At 51.6% G+C, this 24719-nt stretch overlaps 9 protein-coding genes across 9 annotated transcripts; 5 read left to right on the forward strand and 4 right to left on the reverse strand.

Moving 5' to 3' along the window:
* Nucleotides 1-5679: 5679 nt before the first annotated feature.
* On the forward strand, nt 5680-5910 carry B0H65DRAFT_419806 (uncharacterized protein; the record flags this gene model as incomplete). Its single annotated transcript, XM_062824237.1, has 1 exon — nt 5680-5910. A coding segment is annotated over one exon (231 nt), but the record flags the coding sequence as incomplete, so codon positions are not given.
* A 131-nt stretch (nt 5911-6041) lies between these two features.
* Nucleotides 6042-6994, reverse strand: B0H65DRAFT_138466 (uncharacterized protein). Its single transcript, XM_062820901.1, has one exon. The coding sequence runs from the start codon at nt 6858-6860 to the stop codon at nt 6174-6176; it is 687 nt and encodes a 228-aa protein (XP_062685180.1). The 5' UTR covers nt 6861-6994; the 3' UTR covers nt 6042-6173.
* B0H65DRAFT_587085 (uncharacterized protein) lies at nt 6895-7432 on the forward strand (the record flags this gene model as incomplete). The annotated part of the gene is made up of 2 exons (XM_062830961.1): nt 6895-6972; nt 7029-7432. 2 exons carry the CDS (start codon nt 6895-6897, stop codon nt 7170-7172), a joined length of 222 nt encoding a protein of 73 aa, XP_062685181.1. The 3' UTR covers nt 7173-7432.
* A 2042-nt stretch (nt 7433-9474) lies between these two features.
* On the forward strand, nt 9475-10736 carry B0H65DRAFT_507238 (cyanide hydratase; the record flags this gene model as incomplete). The annotated part of the gene is made up of 4 exons (XM_062828126.1): nt 9475-9504; nt 9557-9810; nt 9886-10447; nt 10530-10736. The coding sequence occupies 4 exons, from the start codon at nt 9475-9477 to the stop codon at nt 10734-10736; spliced, it is 1053 nt and encodes a 350-aa protein (XP_062685182.1).
* Nucleotides 10737-10930: 194 nt separating this feature from the next.
* B0H65DRAFT_587087 (uncharacterized protein) lies at nt 10931-11616 on the reverse strand (the record flags this gene model as incomplete). The annotated part of the gene is made up of 2 exons (XM_062830962.1): nt 10931-11115; nt 11233-11616. 2 exons carry the CDS (start codon nt 11614-11616, stop codon nt 11098-11100), a joined length of 402 nt encoding a protein of 133 aa, XP_062685183.1. The 3' UTR covers nt 10931-11097.
* A 3665-nt stretch (nt 11617-15281) lies between these two features.
* Nucleotides 15282-16545, reverse strand: B0H65DRAFT_138705 (uncharacterized protein). The gene is made up of 3 exons (XM_062820902.1): nt 16212-16545; nt 15968-16058; nt 15282-15920 (listed from the first exon to the last, which is right to left on the reverse strand). Exons 1-3 carry the CDS (start codon nt 16353-16355, stop codon nt 15535-15537), a joined length of 621 nt encoding a protein of 206 aa, XP_062685184.1. The 5' UTR covers nt 16356-16545; the 3' UTR covers nt 15282-15534.
* Nucleotides 16546-16878: 333 nt separating this feature from the next.
* B0H65DRAFT_459399 (uncharacterized protein) lies at nt 16879-19512 on the forward strand. The gene has a single exon (XM_062826453.1). The coding sequence runs from the start codon at nt 16890-16892 to the stop codon at nt 19383-19385; it is 2496 nt and encodes an 831-aa protein (XP_062685185.1). The 5' UTR covers nt 16879-16889; the 3' UTR covers nt 19386-19512.
* Nucleotides 19513-20477: 965 nt separating this feature from the next.
* On the reverse strand, nt 20478-20828 carry B0H65DRAFT_421244 (uncharacterized protein; the record flags this gene model as incomplete). The annotated part of the gene is made up of 2 exons (XM_062824329.1): nt 20478-20645; nt 20721-20828. The coding sequence occupies 2 exons, from the start codon at nt 20826-20828 to the stop codon at nt 20478-20480; spliced, it is 276 nt and encodes a 91-aa protein (XP_062685186.1).
* A 1434-nt stretch (nt 20829-22262) lies between these two features.
* B0H65DRAFT_418892 (putative heterokaryon incompatibility protein) lies at nt 22263-24134 on the forward strand (the record flags this gene model as incomplete). The annotated part of the gene is made up of 2 exons (XM_062824171.1): nt 22263-22844; nt 22935-24134. The coding sequence occupies 2 exons, from the start codon at nt 22263-22265 to the stop codon at nt 24132-24134; spliced, it is 1782 nt and encodes a 593-aa protein (XP_062685187.1).
* Nucleotides 24135-24719: the final 585 nt, after the last annotated feature.

Genomic DNA, 24719 nt, shown 5'->3' on the forward strand with positions numbered 1-24719 from the left:
AAGGACCAGAGAAGGTGCTTTTGGTTTTAACGTCTACTCGGGGTGGTAGAGGCAAGATCCAAGGTGGACAGAGGTAGGCTAAGGCCCAGCTCTGGCACCCTTTTCTCCAAGAGTGAGCATTGTGGCTCGGCGTTGTCGGGTTGGTGGCCTCACATACCTCCACCCACCATGATGGGAAATATGGAGGGCATCCAGACCAGACAATCCCCTCTTGGCCAGGTGACCCTTCAAGCCTAAGTGTTTTATCTTCGATGCGGAGTTGTTCTTTTGAAGCTTCTGATTGGCCGAATTTGCTTAGGACCTCTCTCGAAGTGACGGTGATCCCAGTCTAGGAGATTGGCGTCTTACTTGCAGTTGTGGGGGCAGGCGTCGCATTCAGCTTTCCCGGAAAGGATATCTTCACACTACCAATGGCACATGCGGTTGGTGGCCGACCCACGCCAGACTGGGAATTTGGGCATTAACAGGTAGTGTCCATTGGGTATCTTGACACCTAGGCTGATCTGGAAGGCCAGGCGTCAACAGCTGATGCTGCAAATGTGTACATTTCGCTACCACATCCGTCTTCCCACAGCTTTGAGACCATCTTTGGTTGGGGATGAGTCTTCTGAGCTGCAAACCGAAGTTTGGGGATGCTACACCTTTGAAATTTTGGTTGGCCAACCAGTTGGACAATATTCATCTCTTCGTTCCGTTCTGTCAACCCCTCGCTTTCTCCCTGAACATTGCAAGACGATCAACTCCTTTAATTCCACACGTTTGATCTTGTAAGCAAGCATTATACACCTCCCGAAGCTCAATCCCTGCGATATGTCTTTCTACAATTCTGGTTCGGGTTTCTCCAACGCCAATACCGGCCCTGGGCCTCAGTATAACAACAACGCCGCCGGGCATCAATACAACCACAACTACTATGGACGTAGGTTTCCATTACGGGTGGTGATGGTATGGGCCTGTGCTAACATCTAACAGCTTTTTACTCTGGAACTGATCAAGAACCTGAGCATCTCAAACGTGAGAAGGAAGGTCAGTACACTGATTCCTCACCACGTCTTCATCATGGCTGACCGGGACGCTATACAATGTCAGAGAAGGACCAGCAATGCCTGAAGCACTTGCGCCTTACCGATCCTCGCGATGATAAAGTCCGCATCGAACGGACCAAAGGCGGCCTTTTGCAGGACTCGTATCGTTGGGTCCTCAATAACGCTGACTTTCAACAATGGCGTGACGACCCACAGCACCGACTGCTCTGGATCAAGGGCGACCCTGGCAAAGGGAAGACTATGTTGTTGTGCGGCATCATTAATGAGCTGGATCAAGGCAATACTGCCAACGCGCGCCACTGCAATGTGGCCTACTTCTTCTGCCAAGCTACCGACTCTCGCATCAACAATGCAACCGCCATACTGCGCGGCCTAATCTACCTGCTTATCGAGCAGCAGCCATCTGTCCTCCCACACCTGCGGAGGGAGTATGACCGTGCAGGCGAGAACCTCTTCAAAGATGCAAATACGTGGGTCGCCCTATCGAACATTTTCACCGATATTTTACAAGACCCAAGCCTCCGAACGACCTACCTAGTCATTGACGCGCTTGACGAGTGCATTACAACAGACCTGCCACAGCTTCTCGACTTCATTGCTCAGCAATCATCATCTGGATCTCGAGTCAAGTGGATAGTCTCAAGCCGTAATTGGCCGCAAATTGAGGAACGGTTGAAGAAAGCCGCAGATAAAGTGAAGGTCTCCCTGGAGCTAAATGCGGAATCCGTCGCAACGGCTGTAAATGCGTTTATTCTGCAGAAGGTGGATTACCTAAAAGAGCTGAAGGAGTACGACCCAATTACGAAAACGACCGTTCAGGACTACCTGTGCTCTAACGCGCAAGATACCTTCCTTTGGGTGGCGTTGGTCTGCCAAGCGCTTGAAAAAGTTCAGAAAGGGTTTGCCGTAGAAAAGCTACGCATGTTTCCATCTGGACTGGATGCTCTATATGCGCGGATGAGAGAGGATATGAGCCAGTTCGATGAATCCGATTACTGCAAGCACATTCTTGCTGTTGTCACAATTGTTCGCCGGCCAATCAGCCTTCAAGAACTAGCCTCTCTTGCCGAGTTGCCCAATACGATTTGCAACAATCTTGAATCTCTAAAAGATATTATAGGGCTTTGCGGTTCATTTCTAACTTTACGAGAACAAACCGTCTACTTTGTTCATCAATCAGCTAAGGACTTTTTGCTTTCCAATGTCTCTGATAAAGCTGGCAATCAAGCTTCTCAAGAGGCTTTCGACTGGATCTTCCCTAAAGGGAAAGAAGATGTACACTATATCATCTTCCTGAGGTCACTTGAAGCCATGTCTACAACACTGCGACGCGATATATACGGCTTAAGGGCACCGGGATTTCCGGGTGACAAGGTCCAAGTACCGAATCCGGACCCGCTAGCGACGGTGCGGTACTCGTGCGTCTACTGGGTTGATCACTTCTGTGACTCGGTTTCTGGCACGAACACAAAACGGTATGATCGTTTACAGGATAACGGGGTTGTTTATACATTCCTCAAGACGAAGTACCTTTACTGGCTGGAAGTTCTAAGTCTACTCCAAGTTATGCCTGTAAGCGTTGTTGCTATTAGAAAGCTCGAGAGCCTGCTAGTAAGTACAAGTCTAACTCCGCACTGAGAACTTGGTCTAATTAAAGATATAGGGAGGTAATGATCAGTCGCAGTTATCAAAGCTTGTTTGGGATGCTTACCGGTTTGCTCTGTCTTATAAGTCAATAATAGAGCAAGCTCCACTTCAAGCATACATATCAGCGCTTGTGTTTGCTCCAAGCAGTAGCTTGATAAAGAGGAGTTTCAGGGCAGAAGAACCTGAATGGATTCGAACTAAGCCGGCTGTAGAATTGGATTGGAATGCATGCCTCCAGACCCTAGAAGGCCATAGCGGCGCCGTTCGCTCACTGGCATTCTCGCCTAATGGCCAGCGGCTTGCGTCCGGTTCGGGGGACGACACGATCAAGATCTGGGATCCGGCGTCGGGGAGCTGCCTTCAGACCCTAAAAGGCCATAGCGGTGCCGTTGGCTCAGTGGCATTCTCGCCTGATGGCCAACGGCTTGCGTCCGGTTCGGACGACAACACGATCAAGATCTGGGATCCGGCGTCGGGGAGCTGCCTCCAGACCCTAAAAGGCCATAGTCGCTACGTTGGCTCAGTGGCATTCTCGCCTGATGGCCAACGGCTTGCGTCCGGTTCGGACGACAACACGATCAAGATCTGGGATCCGGCGTCGGGGAGCTGCCTCCAGACCCTAAAAGGCCATAGTCGCTACGTTGGCTCAGTGGCATTCTCGCCTGATGGCCAGCGGCTTGCGTCTAGTTCATTGGGCGACGACACGATCAAGATCTGGGATCCGGCGTCGAGGAGCTGCCTCCAGACCCTAAAAGGCCATAGCGGCGCCGTTGACTCAATGGCATTCTCGCCTGATGGCCAGCGGCTTGCGTCCAGTTCATGGGGCGACGACACGATCAAGATCTGGGATCCGGCGTCGGGGAGCTGCCTTCAGACCCTAAAAGGCCGTAACGGCGCCGTTGTCTCAGTGGCATTCTCGCCTGATGGCCAGCGGCTTGCGTCCGGTTCATGGTACGGCTATATTAAGATCTGGGATCCGGCGTCGAGGAGCTGCCTTCAAACCCTAAAAGGCCATAGCGGCGCCGTTCGCTCAGTGGCATTCTCGCCTGATGGCCAGCGGCTTGCGTCCGGTTCGGAGGACTCTACGATCAAGATCTGGGATCCGGCGTCGAGGAGCTGCCTTCAGACCCTAAAAGGCTATAGTGGCGCCGTTGGCTCAGTGGCATTCTCGCCTGATGGCCAGCGGCTTGCGTCCAGTTTGGAGGACGACTTCACGATTAAGATTTGGGATCCGGCGTCGGGGAGCTGCCTTCAGACCCTAAAAGGCCATAGCGGTGCCGTTGGCTCAGTGGCATTCTCGCCTGATGGCCAGCGGCTTGCGTCCGGTTCGAAGGACGACTTCACGATTAAGATCTGGGATCCGGCGTCGGGGAGCTGCCTTCAGACCCTAAAAAGCTATAGCGGCGCCGTTGGCTCAGTGGCATTCTCGCCTGATGGCCAGCGGCTTGCGTCCAGTTCATGGTACGGCTATAGGATCAAGATCTGGGATCCGGCGTCGGGGAGCTGCCTTCAGACCCTAAAAGGCCATAGCGGTGCCGTTGGCTCAGTGGCATTCTCGCCTGATGGCCAGCGGCTTGCGTCCAGTTTGGAGGACGACTTCACGATTAAGATTTGGGATCCGGCGTCGGGGAGCTGCCTTCAGACCCTAAAAGGCCATAGCGGTGCCGTTGGCTCAGTGGCATTCTCGCCTGATGGCCAGCGGCTTGCGTCCGGTTCGAAGGACGACTTCACGATTAAGATTTGGGATCCGGCGTCGGGGAGCTGCCTTCAGACCCTAAAAGGCCATAGCGGTGCCGTTGGCTCAGTGGCATTCTCGCCTGATGGCCAGCGGCTTGCGTCCGGTTCGAAGGACGACTTCACGATTAAGATCTGGGATCCGGCGTCGGGGAGCTGCCTTCAGACCCTAAAAAGCTATAGCGGCGCCGTTGGCTCAGTGGCATTCTCGCCTGATGGCCAGCGGCTTGCGTCCAGTTCATGGTACGGCTATAGGATCAAGATCTGGGATCCGGCGTCGGGGAGCTGCCTTCAGACCCTAAAAGGCCATAGCGAGGCCGTTAAATTAATGGTATTCTCGCCTGATGGCCAGCGGCTTGCGTCCGGTTCGGAGGACTCCACGATCAAGATCTGGAATCCAGTGTCGAGGAGGATCTGGAATCTGGTGTCGGGGAGCTGCCTTCAGACCCTAAAAGGCCATAGCGGCCACGTTGGCTCAGTGGCATTCTCGCCTGATGGCCAACGGCTTGCGTCCGGTTCGGACGACAACACGATCAAGATCTGGGATCCGGCGTCGGGGAGCTGCCTCCAGACCCTAAAAGGCCATAGTCGCTACGTTGGCTCAGTGGCATTCTCGCCTGATGGCCAGCGGGTTGCGTCTGGTTCGGTGGACCAGACGATCAAGATCTGGGATCCGGCGTCGGGGAGCTGCCTCCAAACGATTATTACTAGTACTATGATGACCAATATATCGTTTGACCATACTAATCGCTACCTACGTACCAACGTTGGACGTATTAAAATAGTTACAGAAACTACCGAAAGCCAAGTTGTACTGCATAATCCAGAGAGCCATAGCTATAGCTTGGGACAGGATAGGTCTTGGATTACTTGTAACGGCCAGAACGTACTCTGGCTGCCACCGAATTACCGACCATCTAGTTATGACCTCCAGGGACGGATGATATTCATCGGCAGCGTATCGGGACTGGTTTGGTTTATTGGCTTCTCGCAAGACATATAATGTATTCCATGTATTTCTCAATTTCTTTCTCTCTATTCCATTTTTCTAGCGTGCCACCAGAAGGGTCTGGGAGGATAGGCAAATTTATAGGAATCTTGTAAATTCTAGTAATCTTCTACTGTTGTCAAGATAACGTAAAAAATCCACCCTCTTCTTCCTCCACTCACACCGACGTCATCTCTAGCGTCCTCCAACAAGTGAACAGGAGTCGGTTGGAGTCGCTTGAAATGCCCATTACCGTAGAAATGAGAGAAGCTGGAGGTGCAGGTGATGGAGACTCGCAAGGCGAAGCTCGGGGCCGATCATCCCGACACGCTGACGAGCATGGCCAACCTTACTTTCACGTGGAATAGTCAAGGTCGACATGAAGATGCCCTAGCGTTAATACAAGACTGTGTTAAGGCTCGGCAGCGAATCCTTGGGCCTAAGCATCCTAAGACGCCGTCGTCCTTGGCTACTGTGTCGGAATGGAGTAGCTAGGCTCATCTTAATTCTTTTTGCTGTATAGTGCAATCTGAAGGCCTCTATTCGGTTACATGTAAAACTACCGTAAAAGTGTCTACTGGGGGACCGCCATAACGAAGGTACCCGAATATTTAGGGTGATCACTCAAAGCACCTGGCCAGGACAGTGACTTGGTTTATGAATGATGGAAGGCAAGAAGCGAAGTAGCCAAGGTGAAGATGACGGTCAATTGAATCCTATGCTATCTACCCGCCAACACATTACGGCCCTTCCAGGCCTTATCCTTTCCTCCTCTTCGGCTCACTGAATGAGGTACCTGGAGTGACCGCCTGCTGCCCGGCATTGCTCGACTGGCTGCCCCGCTCGTCAGGCAGAGAAGCGCAGCTGGCATCTGACTGAATCAAGTTCCCCAAATCCTGGGAAAGCCCGGTCGCCTCGGAAAGCGGTGGGACATCAAAGTTCAACTCCGATGGCAACTGATTGATGGCAGAACAGATGTTCTCGAAATGCTTGGGCATCCATGTGTCGTAGACGTTCTTGGTGAATCGGTACGCTGTCCACTTCTCTTTGCCGTCTAACTCAGTAAAGACAAAATTTCGGATCGGGTGCCGGTAATACTTGGTGTCTTTCCCGGTTATCACTGGGTAGTGGCCATAAATCCGTACTGACTGGTGGTCGTGTGAGACGGAGAAGGCGAGGATCTTCCGGTTGACCTCATCCTCGCGCTTGACAGCACGGAAGAGCTCGACGATGCCCCGTACCGCAAGGGTCATGCTGTGGGCGTTCTGCCGATCTGCGATGTCGAGCGCCGCTGCGCCACACTTCACCTCGCAAGTCAGGAACGGGAAGTACATGTAGTACGTGGCCATGAAGAAAGACTGGTCCCCGGTGATGAAGTCGCCAATGAATGGCGACAACTTGACGAGCTGGTTCTCAGTGAATGCGTCTCGTCTGAAACCTCCCATCCCCGCCCACCCCGGCTGTGAACTCTCCCCGCAAATGGCCAAAGCGATGGAAGATTCTGCGATCGAGCATTGTTGCGACTACATAAAGGCCAAGAATCTGCTCAGAGACAAGGTAAGCAAACGAGCAGCAAAAAGTTAGATGAGGAACTGGAAACTTACTATCACTAGATCGTGGCAAAGGTCCTCGAGAACACTCAGGAGAAGCTCATGGAATTGTTGCAAAATGAACTTGATCGGATGAGCAGCGAGGAGGAGGATGATCTCGACCTTAACTCCGACATGGAGGAAGGCGACCGAACCTTGGAGGGTTAAGATCAGAGGAGGATTGGAAACCATAACGCCGCATAACTTCGGTGTCACGGCACTGGCGGATGGGTCCCGGCACGGCGGGACGTGCACGTGATATCGTGCCGCGTGCACCGGCCATTTGGGCCCTGGGTTGAAACCCTGGGCGCTAGGCGCGCCTTTGCACGTTTCCCTCTTGTTCTTCTTTATCTTGTGATTCTACTATATACCTGGAACCAACGTGTTCAGGTTTGTCTCTCGTGACCACGTCGCTCGTAACATTTGGGAAAAGCTGAAAAGCTGAGCCCTACCTGCGCTACGGCCCCATAAGTGGTGCAAACTACCAGGCCGCTACTGCACTTTCGCGATTGTCCGCTCCCGTCCACAAGACGTGGGAACTTGCGATGACAGTTCCGGCCACCGACTGCCGCTTGGTCTTCCAGTCAGCCGGGATCCGATCCGAGTTGAGCCGCTACGTATGTACCACACAATACTTTGATTCCGAGTTCATGAAGCTCGTAAAACCCGGACAAACACGGAATGAAGCCATCGTGAGATTTCTCGGTTCTTCCCGGGTCCAGTGGAGCCCCTAACGGACCGGGATCGACCACATCCGGTAGTCCAAAGCGGAGCCCGTCTAGGACCGCCCGTGTCGTCGGGGGATCCACACGATCAGCCGACCGTTAAGGGCGATATCCATACGGATGTACCCGGAAGTCGGGAGGCAAGAACTAAGCGCGATATAGGGTTGTATCCGGAAGTCGGGAGGGAAGATCAAGCGTAGTTGTTAGAGGACAAGTCTGGCTGACCGGGATTCGGTCGGAAGACAAGTCTCTACAATTTGGACTTGCCTAAGTCAAGCTCCCCAGGACTTGAAGCCCGAGTCTGGGACAACTTGCTTCTCGCAAGGCAAGTCCAACCACTACCATGGAGTATAAGACGGACTCAGGAGAGTCCGCCTTGAGCATAGCTAGTTTTTCCTCGGATCATCAGAATTAATCAATTTCCCATCATCAAGTCTTTGTTTTGATGTGACCAGGTTTGCCATCTTACAGTAGTATACAAATGTACTCGGAAGTCGGGAGGGAAGACTAAGCGCGATATACGGATGCAACCCGGAAGTCGGGCGGGAAGACTAACGCAGCGCGGCCCCGCTTTGGCAACGCATAGGGCCCACTACCACGGAACTTGAACTACCTCTACCGACGGCGCTTGGCGCGGGTGGGCCTAGTCTTCCGGATATTCGATACCGCGGCGTTTCTTTCTTTCCACTTCAAACTTCATGTGTTGGCGGAAGAGCGAGTTTGTCCCTTCTTCTTCCGAAAGTGTGGGCCCTGTATCTCAGAAGGAACAAAAACGACGAAACCCGTCTCGGTGCGGACTCCATGTACCCCTAGGATCCAACGGTAGTAGACGGAGCATGCGTCACGAGACTGGGGATCCATTGCCGCACGAATAGCAGTCCCCAATGCGTATGCAGAGGAGCTATCCCGAAGTGATGATCCAGATCTTCATCTTCTGTAGACAGGTGTCAGGGTAACCCTCCACGACTGCACCCCAGGCCAAGAGGGAGTACAGAACAGCTTTCCAAACTTCAGCCACCGACGGGTTACGTGCCTCGCCCCCAGACTCGCACGGGTATGTCTAGACGGGCCTATACCAGGGCTCTGAACATTCCGAAGCAGCTCCGGCCCCTCGGTGCCCTGTGCGATAGGTATTCACTCCAGTGTTCGGACTGAGTCAAACAAATAATTCTTTTCGGTTGATTTGCCTCAGATTGTTTCAAATCGTTTGATTTGCCTCATTTCGATGTTGGTCCCGACATACCAGTAATTACACACTTCTAATAGCTGTATTGGCACCATTACACAACAAAAGCGCGGGGAAAAATACCATGACCTAGGACAACGAAACCGAAAAATGAGGCCATCACCAACCACCCTCCCCCTCCCCCTCCCACCCCCACCCCCCTCCTCCAGACGGTTCCATACCTTCAAACTCAACAATTTATTGATCAGCGACCCCCAGAACCCTGTCAGCGTGGCATTGAGAGTAGAGTGAATTCCACCGAGTATGTGTCATGATTGTTGAGCGCGGCAACACAGGCATACTTCCGGAATTGCGCGAGGTGTCTGACCACCACGACGTTTCATCTTACCGGTAGAGCCGATGGATGATATCTAACTCGTGTGTATCGAATGAGGGCAGCACCAGGTATATAAGGCGGCCCATTTCCGCAAGAGGTTCAATCATCATCGGTCACACATCATCAAGTCCTCACTCACTAACATCCATCTCGCCAATACAACTCCCCCATCAATCCTCCAACATGGTCCTTACCAAGTACAAGGCCGCAGCGGTATGTCAAAGAAAGAATGCCTCTGTCGACTATCTATCTGACGCCAAAATAGGTCACCTCTGAGCCGTGCTGGTTCGATCTCGAGGGAGGCGTTCGCAAGACGATCGACTTCATCAACGAAGCGGGTCAGGCCGGCTGTAAGCTCGTTGCCTTTCCCGAAGTATGGATCCCGGGCTATCCATACTGGATGTGGAAGGTCAACTACCAGCAGTCGTTGCCTATGCTGAAGAAATACCGCGAGAATTCCATGGCCGTCGACTCGGACGAGTTTCGGCGCATTAGAAGGGCTGCTAGGGACAACCAAATGTATGTATCCGGTCACCGGCCCCAACCTCGATGATGATCCGTCATGAAGCTCACACAACACTTTCACCTGGGCAGTTATGTGTCGGTCGGCTTCTCGGAAATCGACCACGCCACACTTTACCTGTCGCAAGCTCTCATCGATCCCACTGGCGAGGTCATCAACCTCCGTCGCAAGATCAAGCCCACCCATGTCGAGAAGCTCGTCTACGGAGACGGCGCGGGCGACACCTTCATGTCGGTCACGCCGACCGAGCTGGGCCGGCTCGGTCAGCTCAACTGCTGGGAGAACATGAACCCGTTCCTCAAGTCGCTCAACGTCTCGATGGGCGAGCAGATCCACATCGCCGCGTGGCCTGTCTATCCCGGCAAGGAAACCCTAAAGTACCCCGACCCGGCGACCAACGTGGCCGACCCGGCGTCCGATCTCGTGACGCCTGCCTATGCGATCGAGACGGGCACGTGGACGCTGGCACCCTTCCAGCGGCTGAGCGCAGAGGGCCTGAAGAAAAACACGCCCGAGGGTGTCGAGCCCGAGACGGACCCGTCGACGTATAACGGCCATGCGCGCATCTACAGGCCGGACGGTACTCTTGTCGTCAAGCCGGACAAGGACTTTGACGGATTGTTGTTTGTCGATGTACGTTTGTGCCACACTTTGTTCTATTGGGATGTTTGTCTATCTGAAAGGAAAAAAATACTAACAAGACAATTTACTACAGATTGACCTCAACGAATGCCACTTGACGAAAGCGCTGGCCGACTTTGCTGGACACTATATGCGGCCGGATCTGATTCGTCTTCTGGTTGACACCCGCCGTAAGGAGCTTGTCACCGAGGCAGACCGCAATGGAGGCATTGCGGAATACTCGACGCGGGAGCGCTTGGGGTTGAACACGCCGCTCGAAAACGACAAGGACGGGAACTGAAGCGAGGACTATCGGGCGTCTCGGATCAGGCCTGAAGCGTGTGCTCGGGTCGCTCATCTTTGAATATTTTGGCTAGCTAGACTTGTTCTCTAATCTCCACTCCATTTTTCTATATCATATCAAGACTTATCTCGCAACCGTCTTCTAGTTTGATTTGATCACTTCAATCACCTCGTCAGTGTCACGGGGCAACATCGCTATTAATGCTGCGCAGAATAAGTTAAGCGTTGAGTGTGCTCCAAGTTGGAGGATCAGTTTCTATTAAGGCTCGTGGAGAGTTTTGTGTTATGTGATACATGTGTGTGTGTGCATGTAGGTGGTAATGACTGGCGTTTTTGACTCCAGCTTCCACAGCCTCCCGTCATTTGTTGCCGATATCCTAGCCAAGTCTGGGTCCTCAGCGGCCGCAGGGTCGAGCAGCTCTATCACTGTTTCATCGCAAAAATTAGTCAACTAGTACACTGCGAGACTGTGTGAGCAAGGCATGGCAACGTACAACAACAATCTTGAGCAGCAGTCCACTGGCGCTGATCGGCATCGGCCCAAGTGGGTTCTCGTGTGCGGCAATAGAGCCGACATCGTAGCATTGATGTGATTGGAAATAGTCTCCATCATAAGCCCAGGTGTCGAACAGCTGCGTCCGGCAAGTGCCTTCTTCGTAGAACCCGATGCGAGTGTGGTGAGGGCCCCATCCATTTTCCTTGTAAGACCGGAATTCCGGGGGGGGGGGGGCGACGCAGCCGGTGATGCCGACGACGCTGGATGTTGCTTCGCCCGTGCACTGAAACCCGGTGTAGGTTATGATGTGTGGTGGTTCGTTGTCGGCCAAGCCGCCATGGGCCAAAGCAAAGGCGACGAGTGCGGTTGCGAGATAATGCATTATAACACTGTAAAGTTTGATGATGATTGCTTTAAGAACAAAAACTAGCAGAAAAAATAATAATACAGCTACGGTTGATACTGCTTATTTTGAACGTAATGTCCAGCCTTATAAGACTACCCTATATACCATCCTCGGGCTGAATGGGTGTCAGAAGCTTAATGAGGTCTTCGTTGGGTAGGTTTTGCAGTTCGTCAAGCTGTCTCCTTTGGAACAATCTTTCCTTGAACTCTCCTTCACCCCAAACAGAAAGTAGAAACTCATTGCCCACCTCACTTAACAACATTAGGCTTTTATACCGAGCAATGGTGGCACGGAAGGTCTCGAGGCCTTTGTTCGAAAACCTCTTCAAAGCTGTTAATGTGAACCCACTACCAAACCCAAGGGGTAAAAAGCAGAGAAGCCCATCGTATCCTTCTACCATCCTCATGATCTTCCGAGCCTGACACATTTCCGCCGTGAATGCCTTCCGCGCTGCAGGAGTGTCTTTAATGCCACGACCTGCTAACACAGCTGACATACAACCTGAGCTTGCTCGACGTCGTTGTTGGTCTTCTTTCATGACTTTGGAAAGCCGAAAACTGGCTGACATGCCCAAAACGGTGTACAAAATCTCGAGATTTTGTGCTTTTCGTCGTAGATTATCGAAGGCTCCTTTTGTGGTAAAAGGACCCTTCGAGACACAGATCGTGAAAAGGGAAACGTTACCACTCCCCATCACGGTAGAAGGAAAGACGGTCGAAATCAGCTTCGACGTCGTCGATATGGGGCCATCTAAGGACATGATCCTAGGGCACCCATGGCACATTGCATATGATCCAGACATCAGCTGGAAGGAAGGTGGCCGCCTGCGTCCTAGGACGTACCCAACCACTGATGGGAAACCCGGAGCACGGAAGGAAGCGAGCCGCGACGGCGTCGTTCCTACGGCCCCACCGCAAGCAGTACAAGAAGTCATGATTTGTACCATCGACAAAAGCGGCAAGGTTACGGAAGAAGGGTTAGTGACGTTGGTAGAGGTATCCGCAGTCAATGCTCAACATAAGTTCGACTATTACCAGAACCAACAGGCGGAGAAGCCGAAGACGGTGATCCCAGCAGAGTATCAAGGACACCCGGCTTTCGTCAGCAAGCACCTTGAAGGACTACCACCACGAGGACCGTGGGATCATGAGATCAAGCTCAAGGAAGGAGCCAAGCTCAAGTTCTTCAAAGTGTACCACACCAACGAGAAGCAGAACGCAGAGTTGAGGAAGTACTTGGACGAAAACTTGAAACGAGGACACATTCGGGAATCCACATCGCCAGCCGGGTACCCCATCCTCTTCGTACCGAAGAAGGACGGAAAGCTGCGCCTTTGTGTTGATTACAGGCAACTGAATCAAGAGACCGTGAGAAACAGTTATCCCCTACCCCTGATTTCACGCATTCGAAGTCAACTAGGAGGAGCACGATACTTCACGCGCCTTGATTTACCCGCTGCCTATGCCCACATCCGGATCAAGGAAGGAGACGAATGGAAGACAGCATTTCGCACACCCTACGGACATTACGAGTACCTCGTTATGCCCTTCGGGTTGACCAATGCACCTGCGACATTCCAATCCGTCATCGATCACGCGATCCGACCCTACCTCGACAAGACAGCCATTTGCTATCTAGATGATATTCTCATCTACTCCAAGACTCTCGCGGAGCACAAGAAACACGTGAAGGAAGTGCTGGACGCACTACACGAACACAAGCTCTCTGTCAACATGGAGAAAAGTGAATTCCATGTGAGAGAAACCGTGTTTCTTGGGTATTTGATCTCGGAGAATGAGGTCAGGATGGAACCAAGCAAGGTGGAAGCCGTACGGAACTGGCCTGTGCCTAGGAACGCGACAGAAGTCCGCGGATTCCTAGGATTCACAAACTTCTATCGCATGTTCATACGTGACTACGGGAAGATCGCCAGGCCATTGTACGAGCTTACCAAGAAAGAGGCCGCTTTCACATGGGGAAAGGAGGAAGAGGAAGCTTTCAGGGCCATCTGCGATGCAATCACTGCAGACCCCGTACTAAAACTTCCTGACCCCCACAAGCCTTTTGAAGTTGAGACCGATGCGTCAGATTACGCCATCGGAGGTCAACTGGGACAACGCGACGACCAGGGGAAATTGCATCCTGTAGCTTTCTTTTCAAAGAAGCTGGAAGGACCCCGTCGCAACTACCCCATCCATGACAAGGAACTTTTGGCCATCATCGAAGCATTCCAAGAATGGAGGCCATACCTCAGTGGAACCACGCACGAAGTACAAGTCTATACCGACCACAACAATCTCCGGTACTTCACGACCACGAAGGTGCTCAACGGCCGCCAAACACGATGGGCCGAGTTCTTATCAGAATTCAACTTCAAGATCAACTACAAAAAGGGATCAGAGAATGCTCGAGCCGACGCCTTAAGTCGTCGGGCAGATCATGTGAAAGATGCAGCAGAAGCCTCTGCACCCTTGTTCCAGGAACAACCGGACAGATCATTTGTACACCCCCTACAGGAATGGGTAGAGTGTTGTGCCGTCCACCGGGTTAAACTGCAGGACCCCGGTTACCAGGCTACCATCGTCACTCCCGAAGAGCGACAACGATGGGAGGACAGCCCGGAAGAAGGAATCGTTCTTCAGAACGACAAGCTATGGTACCACGACAAGGCCTACGTCTGGCCGGAGCAGCGCGAAGCTCTCATCATGGAAATCCATGCGTCTAAGATAGGAGGACACATGGGTATTGCAAAAACCATGGCACGGATACGGCAACACTACGACTTTCCAGGAATGAAAGCCGAAGTGGCTCGAACATTGCAGGCCTGTGAACGCTGTAGCAAGACCAGGGTTGCAAGACACAAGCCATACGGATTCCTTGAACCCCTGGAAGTCGCGGAAAGGCCGTGGAGTTCGGTAACTATGGATTTCATCACCAAGTTACCACCATCCACAGATACCGCCACAGGAGTCACTTATGACAGTATCCTGGTGGTAGTGGATAGGCTGACCAAGTGGAGCTATTTCCTACCCTATAAGGAAACATGGTCAGCGGAGCAACTTGCAGATGTGATCTACCGGAATGTCACTTCGGTACACGGTTGGCCGAAGGAATGGATCACAGACAGGGATACCAAGTTCGCATCCAAATTCTGGCAAGCATTAATGACCAAGCTCGGTACCAAGAGCAAGCTCTCAACAGCCCATCACCCGCAGACAGACGGACAAACGGAAAGGATCAACCAAATCGTGGAACAATATCTGAGGAATTATGTCAATTTCGAGCAAAGCGACTGGGTAGAACTACTACCCACGGCACAATTGGCATACAACACTTCCCCTACGGAAACCACGAAGGTTTCACCTTTCTTCGCAAACTACGGGTATGAGCCAGAATTCTTGGAGGGACCAGACTCGAACGTTCCCAGGGCTGCAGTCAAGGCCCAAAAGTTGCACATGTTGCACGAAAAGCTCAAAGCAGAGCTGGAATTCGTACGACACAAGATGAGCCGGTATTACAACCAGAAAAGACTCGAGGGACCTCGCTTTAAGGAGGGGGATAAAGTCCTTTTGTCCACCAGAAACCTGAGAACAAAGCGACCCAGCAAGAAACTCGATGACCGACGGGTGGGACCTTTCAAAATCAAGAAGATCTCAGATGTGGTATATCAGTTGGACATTCCTAACACTATGAAGCTAAGATCACACTCATTTCACATCTCACTACTGGAACCAGCGCCTAAAAACGCACGAGTCAACACACGAACCAGTATTGAGGACGAGGAAGAAGAATGGGATGTAGAGCAAATCTTGGACTCAAGGATAGAGGAAGGAGAACTGGAGTACCTCATCAAATGGGAAGGCTTTGGTCCCAAGGACAACACATGGGAACCCGTCAAGAATTTGAATTGCCCTGAGAAGCTGGAGGAATTCCACCGGAGGAATCCGGATCGACCAGGGGAGAAGGACTGCCTAACCAAGAAACCGGAAAGGACGTCGCGTCCAAAACCGTCCAATCCGCGGGCGCAGAGGCGGCGGAGGTAGACGCCTCCGCCGGTTGCTCCTCAGGCAGAGGCTCAGGCTCTTTCCCAGCAGCTCTATCCTCCTCATCCGAAGTCTCCAACTCAGCCATCGCGACACGGGACACGTCGCGAGCCTTCTCCGCCAACTCTTCCTGTCGCCGCTGTACCTCGGACAAACGGAGAGCATGGTCTTGCATCGCTTTCACAAGTGCTGCCTGCTCCTGCTTCAACTTCTCATTCTCCGCGACCATCCGAGTTACTAAGGAGTCAGCGAGCGGACGGCCAAGTAACAACCAGGAAACTCACACTCCGAGTCATAGTCCACCTCCACGCAAGGACGAGCGCTGCGGACGCACTCGCTGCACTTCGCGTTCCCAGGGAACTTCTTGCAGACGAACTTGCGATCGGTGCAACGTTAGCAAGGCATGACTATGGAACCAAAGGATTCGATATAAGTCAGTAAGATCTGCCGTCGAGCAGACGACGTGGTCGAACATTTGGAAACACGGTTGGACATGACGGCGAGTATGGGGAAGGAAGGAGAGCCTACTGTATCTAGAATAATGGAGCGAGCGGTGTAGAGATAAGAGTGAGCAGACACGTCAGGAAAATTAGCAAAGCCGCCGAGGACGTCGGCTAAGGAGGGGAGGCATCGTGTTACGAACTTAAGCGACACAAGGGTCGCCCAAGCCATCGGGACCCGACAGCCCCGCCAAAGGAGGACAATGTAACCCCAGAACCAGGATTGAACCGGAAGGGCGTGCAAGAGTGCTCACTACAGAAGAAGGCTCACGATGAGCCAACAACACCATCGTGAGCAGACACCACCAAGGCAAATGGAAGGCAAGGTGTCAGGAGTATAAAGGGACGACTGGAGAACTCAGATTGTTAGATAGTTCGACAGTAGTCAATTGACCATTATCACCGAGACTAGTATCACGCATACTTGTTGTGAACCTTTTGGCTTCACCGAACGACTCTGATAGTTTACTACCTTCAGCTATCTCACTTAGGCAGATCAGACTGCCGTTCGTCACATTAAGCTACTTCTCGATACCGGCAAGGTTGACGCACATAAGGATGAGAATAGACAGACAGCGCTGCATAGGGCGGCGAAGTATGGGCATGAAGCTTAACAACCGCCTCATGCCCATTCTCTGCCGCCACATGCAGCGCTGTCCATTCATACCAGTCCCCCATCCCCTCAAGCACGGGCCACAACGACCTCATGAGGTCGTTGTGGCCCGTGCACCACATCTGCTCCCCCACCATCTTGGCCATTTTGGGGTCTGGATCATTTGGGGAACTTGCCCACGGTCGCAAATTTAAAACGTACAATCAAGATTTACGAAAAGTACTCCCAACCACTACTTTTCTAAACAACGCCTTCCACGCTTCGATAATTGAAGGTATTGGCGCTTCAATAACACATCTTTCCTTACCTCCCTCCCATTCACAACCGATCATCGGAAGCGACAAACCCCACCTCAAATCAAGTAGCACATACAATCTCACATACGACTTTCCCTTCGACATTATGGAACATCGACAACGAATTATAGAGGGCCTCTCGAACGCAATCTCCCAATACACAGTCCAGACGGCCACATCTACTTCAGCCTCCGAGTTGCGAAAACCCACTGAAGAACTCATCAACAATCTCAAAGACATCATATCGAATGCAGAATTAACGCTAAACCTAAGAAACACCGGCGTAATAACACCGATCAACTCGCCCCCTCCACCACTCCGAAGCAACCATCTGGAAACGAATACTTCCCTATCCCCTTTACAGCTTGGAAGTAACTGGATTCGCGAGCTCAAAGAACGCTGCCGACCTTCCACAGCGTCCATCATCAAGGTCGATATCGAAAACACAGGGATTGACTGGCCTAGGCTAGCATCACGTGCTGATCCCCCGCCCTGGCATGATCAATACGCAGTCCATTATGTCAAGGACCCTTACACTCCAGGCGTTACCTACCTCTACCTTTCAAATTCGGATGAATTACACCCCATCGATTTCACAAACAACAAGAAATTGCAACCTCCATCGTCTAAGGAGGCTGCTTTAGATTTTACGGAACGTATTGCCACTACCCCCCCCAGCAAAGACAAACTCATCTACTACGTTGGACCTGCCAACGATGAGAAACTTCCAAAATTCTTCCCGTCCGGGAAACTCTCTCGGGAATACGGTCCAATCGAGGGGGTTAGTATCCCATATATCCATATGGGCGAAGCAGGATCAGGCACAGCTTTCCACTGCGAAGACGCCGACTTCCGTTCTTACAACGTCACCATCTATGGATACAAAATCTGGATTCTGGTCGATCTCAAAGACACAACAAAGTTCGAAGAGTATTTTGACACCCGCTACACCGATCGCAAGGAATCGAAATGTGATCAAAGGGTTCGACACCAATGTTGTATACTCGCCCCTAGCCTTCTGGTTAGCCTAGGAATCAATTTCGACATTGTTTGCACGGGTCCTGGGGATCTGATTGTCACAGAACCACGACAATACCACGCGGTCATCAATTTTACCGATTCTCTTGCTGTTTCGACGAATTTTGTTTACGAAGACGATATACCGATCAGACCGAACTGGCTTGTTTGCCCGAAGGATGGGTTGTTTCTACTCGATGAACCAAATCTTCGAAAGTTTAAACAATCACCTAAACCTAAGAGGAAAGCCGAGGTCGAATTAGTAAGGTCTGAAAAAGCGAAACGGATCAGACGTCTCCCAGAAAGGAAGAAGGGCGATAGGATGGATGTTGATAACGAAGACATACATAAAAGCGGAGATACCGATCTTATTATGGGGGGTCAACATCATACTCCAGATGCCGGCGAAGATTCGGCCAACGACGATAAGGATCCCGACGATGATGAGGATCCCGACGAGGATTCAGCCAACGACGATCAAGATGCTGGCGAGGATTCTACTACGACCGATCAAAATACCGGCCAAGATCTGATGGACATTAATCAAAATCCTGCCGTTTATTCTATTCGGACTCTTCCATATACTAACAAACATTCGGCTACGATGAAAGGGATGAAAGATATTGATAAGCTAGAAATTAGCAAGACATTCGCAGAACTCACTATGAGTGATGGGATTCGGGCCTTTTTCACATCTGTCAGACTTTTCAGGATTCAGGAGGCAGAAAATCCATCGTTACTGGAGAGTTTCAGAAAAGCGGTAGGAAGCGACTTTGCCACTCGTATTCGTCACTTCGACACACTACGACAAAAGGCGAATGATCAAATCACCTTTTCTTCATTCCTCCACTTAATCTCATGCTTTCAAATGTCTAAAACGCTGCACGACGGCCGAGAGCGGGCAAGCCCTGACAGCTTAAACGCCATATCAACCAACAAACAGGAGCAGGGAAAGATAAAGAAGTACGCGCGATATGGCCGAAAGATGGGGCAGTGCGTCGGGGAATATGAAGGACTAATATGTTTCTTACCCCGTTCTTTCGGAGGAAGTTTCTCGCTGAACAAGTTTGAGAAGGTAATACCTACCGAAGTGTATAACCATCTCGAAGGATATGGGAAGGAAAAGCTATCAGCCTTGGATCAGATGGGTAGAGAGTTTATGGATTCCGTATGGGAGGGAAAGCAGTTTCAGGAAAGGAAGTTCGAAGGACTTTCAGATGCTGAATTGGCGAATATGGAGTTGAAGGAATTTTTTTCACACCTTAGCGAGGTTTGAGATTGATGCGGGACTATTGCATCACATGTATGATTAGCTCAATTGATTGATTAAATAGTTTGGGCGATATTAGAGGCTCTGGCAGGCACGTGCATCTACCTTCGAGCATTCGTCAACTACGAAGTGAGCAACTGGGAAGACCTTCTGGCCACTGCTGAGTTCGCATACAATAACTCCATCTCGTCGTCCACCGGCCTCACACCCTTCTACGCCAACTACGGCTACCACCCAGCGTCCCACAATCCTCCTGACGGCGCGCCTCGAAACCCTGGAAGCCGCCTGTACGCCCATTGGATGATTCAAGTACACGACGACGCCCAGCGACACCTCAACCGCGCCCGTCAGAGGATGAAGTGATTTGCGTGTACGATTTCCAGCTCCTCCCTATTTGCCCAGTTCAACCAAAATGCCGATTGGAGTAGCATACAAACAGCCAAGTCATTCAAGAAATGGGGCCGGGTTTTGACGTCTAATGCCCACGGGCGAAATATTTGATACCTAGGTCCACATAGAATATACGTCTTGCTTTCTCTATTTCCATCCAAGAAACGTATCTTAGACATTAGAAACGGCGCCATATCCAATCTACTACTTTTACGATCGCTTTTTGTATGGATTACCCGCCGCCCAGCTGCTAGCATGTCCGAAAAGGGAAACATTTTGGCCGTTTGCGGCATCTGATTGGTTCGACGATGTGCGCTTGGCATGTGACCACTCAAGGGTATCCCAAGAGTTTACTAGAAAGGATTCACAAAGGATCGAGAGTATTATGATTTGTAAATGTAAATGATGATGTATCGAAGGAGGGCAGCAAGGTAAAGATTGCCAAGGTACCTTCATCGTTTGGCCAAACGATACAACCAAATAAGAAACCGAGCAGCAAGGGAGTTACCAGATATAACGACGACAAGGCAGGGTGGAGCTGTTGTCTTCTGACAAAAAAGAGAGAAAGAAATATCAGACATATAACATCGTTCCTGATCCCAACCTTCTTCCCCAAAGCAAGCCGATCATCTGATTTTTGCTAGACGGCCTAATTAACGTGATTCTGAGTACTACCAGACATCTTCAGAAAACGTCGTTTTGACATCCTCAGAGACGGCACCCGGACTTCCTATTGTCGGGATTGAGGTTCGATAGTGCCTCATCCGTCTCTTCGATATCCTCGATGAGTTCGTTCTCGCTGCTTAACCTCTCCAGCTCCTCTTGGAGAAGCGCGATGAGGCGTCCAGATGCCCTGTTCATTGCCCTGTTCAGGATCTAGAGGAAATCAGTGTTAGACGGGTGTGACTGTCATAGACTTTCAACTGCTTATTCGGGGACGCATGTTCCTACCTCACCAAAATCGCGCCCATCACCTGGTGCCGACTGTGTCTCTCCTTGGATTTCCTTGCCATCTGTCATGTCCAGCAAACGCAGATCCGGCGGAGGCGGGGAATTCATCATCTGAGGGGTGACCAACTTGGACGTGCTAACTTCGAACTTGGCGTGGGATCCTAGGTAGGGGCGTTGGAAGTGGGTGGCAGGTACGAAAGACGGCTCGAGCGAGGCTTCCGTTGGGTAATTAAGCAGGTTAGGAGTCTTCTCTCTTAACGTGGAACACATCTCGTCACCCATTGCTAAGATGCTGATACTCCATAAGATAATGACTTGATTGCATTGTTCCTCCTGGCTTACTCCCAATGCAAATTCTCAAATACGGCGCCGCATTGCTGGGTTCGGCTACGTGACGTCACGTCGCGCAGGTTCCACCAAAGGAGCCTCTGGAGGAAATCCGTTACTTCGGCCTTTTGCGTTTGATGGTGTATATGAAGCGTTTGATACCGATCGCTTCTTGTAAGCAATGGCTGGAATGCTTAGTGTTAAAAACCGAACTGGTCTGGCCGTTTTCGCTCAGCCGCACGAAGTAGCAGCGTAGAAATAATATAGAGCGTTTATGCCCAATTATCTCAATATGCGGGGTCAGATGTCAAGAGCTTGGCGCCCAAAGTGTTAACCTGGCTCGTATGCCAGCTGTGCACAGCCTTTCACTAGGTGCATCCGACCACTGAGACTACTTCGGCTGGGCACACTTCTGACTGGCCTAAATCCTGCACCGACCACCTGTATTTGTAGGCAACCTCCAGCTAGTGCTTTTAGCATAAGCCTTTTTCTCCTCTTCGTCGAACATATGCAAGTTTAAGATTTCGAATTCCCACCTTACCTCCGGCAAGGCTGTGACTGAGTGTCGCGCGACTAACACTGCCAATGACGATGCTTCGAATTATGCGCAGTTGGCTCCTGTTCTCCACGCGCTAACGCAGACAAAATGCGCAGCGTGCGGGGTTGGTGATTATGACAGGGCGAGGCGTGCACATTAGCCAAGTCCGCCAAACCTATCCTCTATTGAGGTAAAAGATAGGACGATGTTCTGCTTGCCAGCAGAACTCGGATGTGCACATTATATAGGGACGTCACAACCCTGTGACAGTGATCCAGGCAAAGGCAGCGCCTTTGAAACAAAGACAACAACAGCAACCACCTTCAAGGCTCCCAATCAAACCCACCGAGATATACGCTACAAATTTTGTCAGTTACTTATAGTAAGTAGTTCTCGGCCGTCGAGCAACTCCCCCAGTTTCAACTGCTGATTTACTGTACCTACAGTCCCGCGAACATAGGCCGTCCGCTCGCGAAGCCTGCGAGCCTTTTCCCACCATCGAACATTTGTATGATTAGCTGCCGAGGGAGCTGAGCCTGGCGGACTCTGCAATGCGATTCCTGGAGCGTGACGATACCGGCGGGGTCCGTCTGACGGAGGACCTTCCCAACAATAAGATTCCACTGCATGCGATACTTTTACACATATAGGGTCCCGAAGAGGTCCTCTTTAGAGATATGATGGACGGTACAGGCAAGAATACAGTAAGCTACGCTAAGATTCGTTTTTGCGGAGACCAAGCCTGGCGCGATGGGTTGAAATTCTTCTGGGTCGACACATGCTGCATCGACAAGTCTGACAGCGCCGAGCTTCAGCACGCTCTCAACTCCATGTTCCATTGGTACCGCAGCGCGGTGAAATGTTACGTGTACCTAGCAGACGTCTCAACCCATCAGCATGGCGACGGCCCCGGTTGGCAACCGGCCTTTCGAGAGAGCAGATGGTTTTCCCGAGGATGGACCCTCCAAGAGCTCATTGCCCCACCGATCGTCGAATTCTTCTCTAAAGAGGGCGAGCGCCTGGGAGATAAGGAGTCTCTGGAACAAGAAATCCACGATATAACCGGTATTCCGCGAAAAGCCTTCCAAGGTGTCCCTCTATCTGATTTCAGCGTCGCCGAACGGATGCGATGGATCGAGAAGCGTGACACAAAATACAGGGAAGACAAGGTGTACTCTCTATTCGGGATCTTCGATGTACACATACCGGTTCTCTACGGCGAAGGAAGGCAGAAAGCATTGAAGCGGCTGCAGGACAAGGTTCACGAGGATTACCTCTGTCTGGCAAAATTGTGGCCCACAGACCCGCGTGACCCGCACGTCGAAAAGGAGCGGATCGAGCTGGCGAAGGGTGGTCTGCTGGCTGATGCTTACCGCTGGGTCTTCGACAACCCCGACTTCAAGCGATGGCGCCAGCTGCGGGAGAGTTGCCTGCTCTGGATCAAGGGAGATCCAGGCAAAGGCAAGACCATGTTGCTATGCGGTATCGTCGACGAGCTAGAGCGGCGTATTATCGCTGACGGCGGCAACTTGGCGTATTTTTTCTTCCAAGCTACCGACTCGCGCATCAATAACGCACCTGCCGTGCTACGAGGCTTAATCTACCTACTTGCCCACCAGCAACCACGCCTGCTCTCATATCTACCGGAGAACACATACCCCTCCGATGATACAATGGCATGGATCGTCCTGTCTAAGGTTTTATGCGAGATGCTAAAAGACCCGAACTTGAAGGTCACCTATCTGGTGATTGATGCTCTGGACGAATGTGTAACAGACCAACCGCAGCTTCTCAAATTGATCGTCCAGATATCATCTGTATCTGCTCGTGTCAAGTGGCTTGTATCTAGTCGCAACTGGGTGCAGATCGAAGAACAGTTGGCGATCGTCGCGCAGCAGTCCAGACTCAGCCTCGAGCTAAACGCCGAATCCGTCACCACTGCCGTCAGTGCATATATCCGCCACAAAGTCCTTCACTTGTCGCGGCGGAAACAGTACGACAGCACAATGCAGACGGAAGTACATGACTATCTCTCTTCTAACGCGAATGGGACTTTTCTTTGGGTGGCCTTAGTCTGCCAAGTACTTGCGGACCCGAGAGTTCAGAAGTGGCAGACACTAAAAAAGTTACGGGCATTCCCCCCCGGATTGGATTCCCTGTATGCGCGGATGATGGAGCAGATTATTCAGTCCGATGATGCGGATCTGTGCAGGCAAATTCTTGCCATCTCCTCTATTGTTCGCCGACCCATCAGCCTTCAAGAACTGACCACTCTCGTCGAGATGTCAGACGATATCTCAGATGATCCGCAGTCCCTGGAAAAGCTTATAGGGCTTTGCGGCTCGTTTTTGACTCTTCGAGACCAGGCCCAGGGCGCCAAGCCCGAAAAGGGAAGGCGTTGGGACATACATGAGGGGCCTCTTCTCAGCCTTTACTGTAATGGAGAGCTGCTCTTGAGTGGATGGGTAAAGAGGAGAAGGCAATGCAGTGGAAAGATGGTCTTGATTGGATGCTTGCTCGCTCTGATGCCCTCCACATCACGTGGTTGAAAGTCACGGTGAGCTTCAGGGAAGAAGGTACATTCAGGAACGGTGAGGTGAGGAAAGGAAGGTGTGAGCGTAGACGAACTTTCCGAATGTGAAGCCTCAAAACGAAATCCCAAGATTAACACAGCGGGTTAGGGTTACCGGCGAGCACCGAGAGGAAGTTTTGCCCAAGAACGTAGAACTGCCGGGCGGCGCGTTATTCTGTTGAGATAATATCGATTATAGCCGTGGCTAGAATTCCCAAAAGAGGCTCTCCATCGCATTTGGTCCTCGCCATCTATTGCTAAAAGACTGAGCGTCCCTAAGTATCTCGGAGACCGACTGAAACGCGATTTTACTGTAAGCGCCGAGAGTCACGAGGGAAACTCACCAAAAAAGGAGCGGGCCCGGGGTGGGCTCACTTCGGCGTGGCGCCCCGCAGCGGCCCGCCGCGTCCTCGCAACCGTCTCATTCCACCACCAACCCCTGGAGATGACGCCTCAACGAAGAGAATCAGACGCAAGGAACAACAGAGGAAGGCCAACACCATGGAACTTGTACTTGGTATTCGGAGGGGAGGTTGGCCATGGCTTCAAACTAGGCAGTCTA

This window comes from Neurospora tetraspora (genome assembly GCF_033439725.1).
Source record: "Neurospora tetraspora strain CBS 560.94 chromosome Unknown B0H65scaffold_2, whole genome shotgun sequence".
Taxonomy (NCBI): domain Eukaryota; kingdom Fungi; phylum Ascomycota; class Sordariomycetes; order Sordariales; family Sordariaceae; genus Neurospora; species Neurospora tetraspora.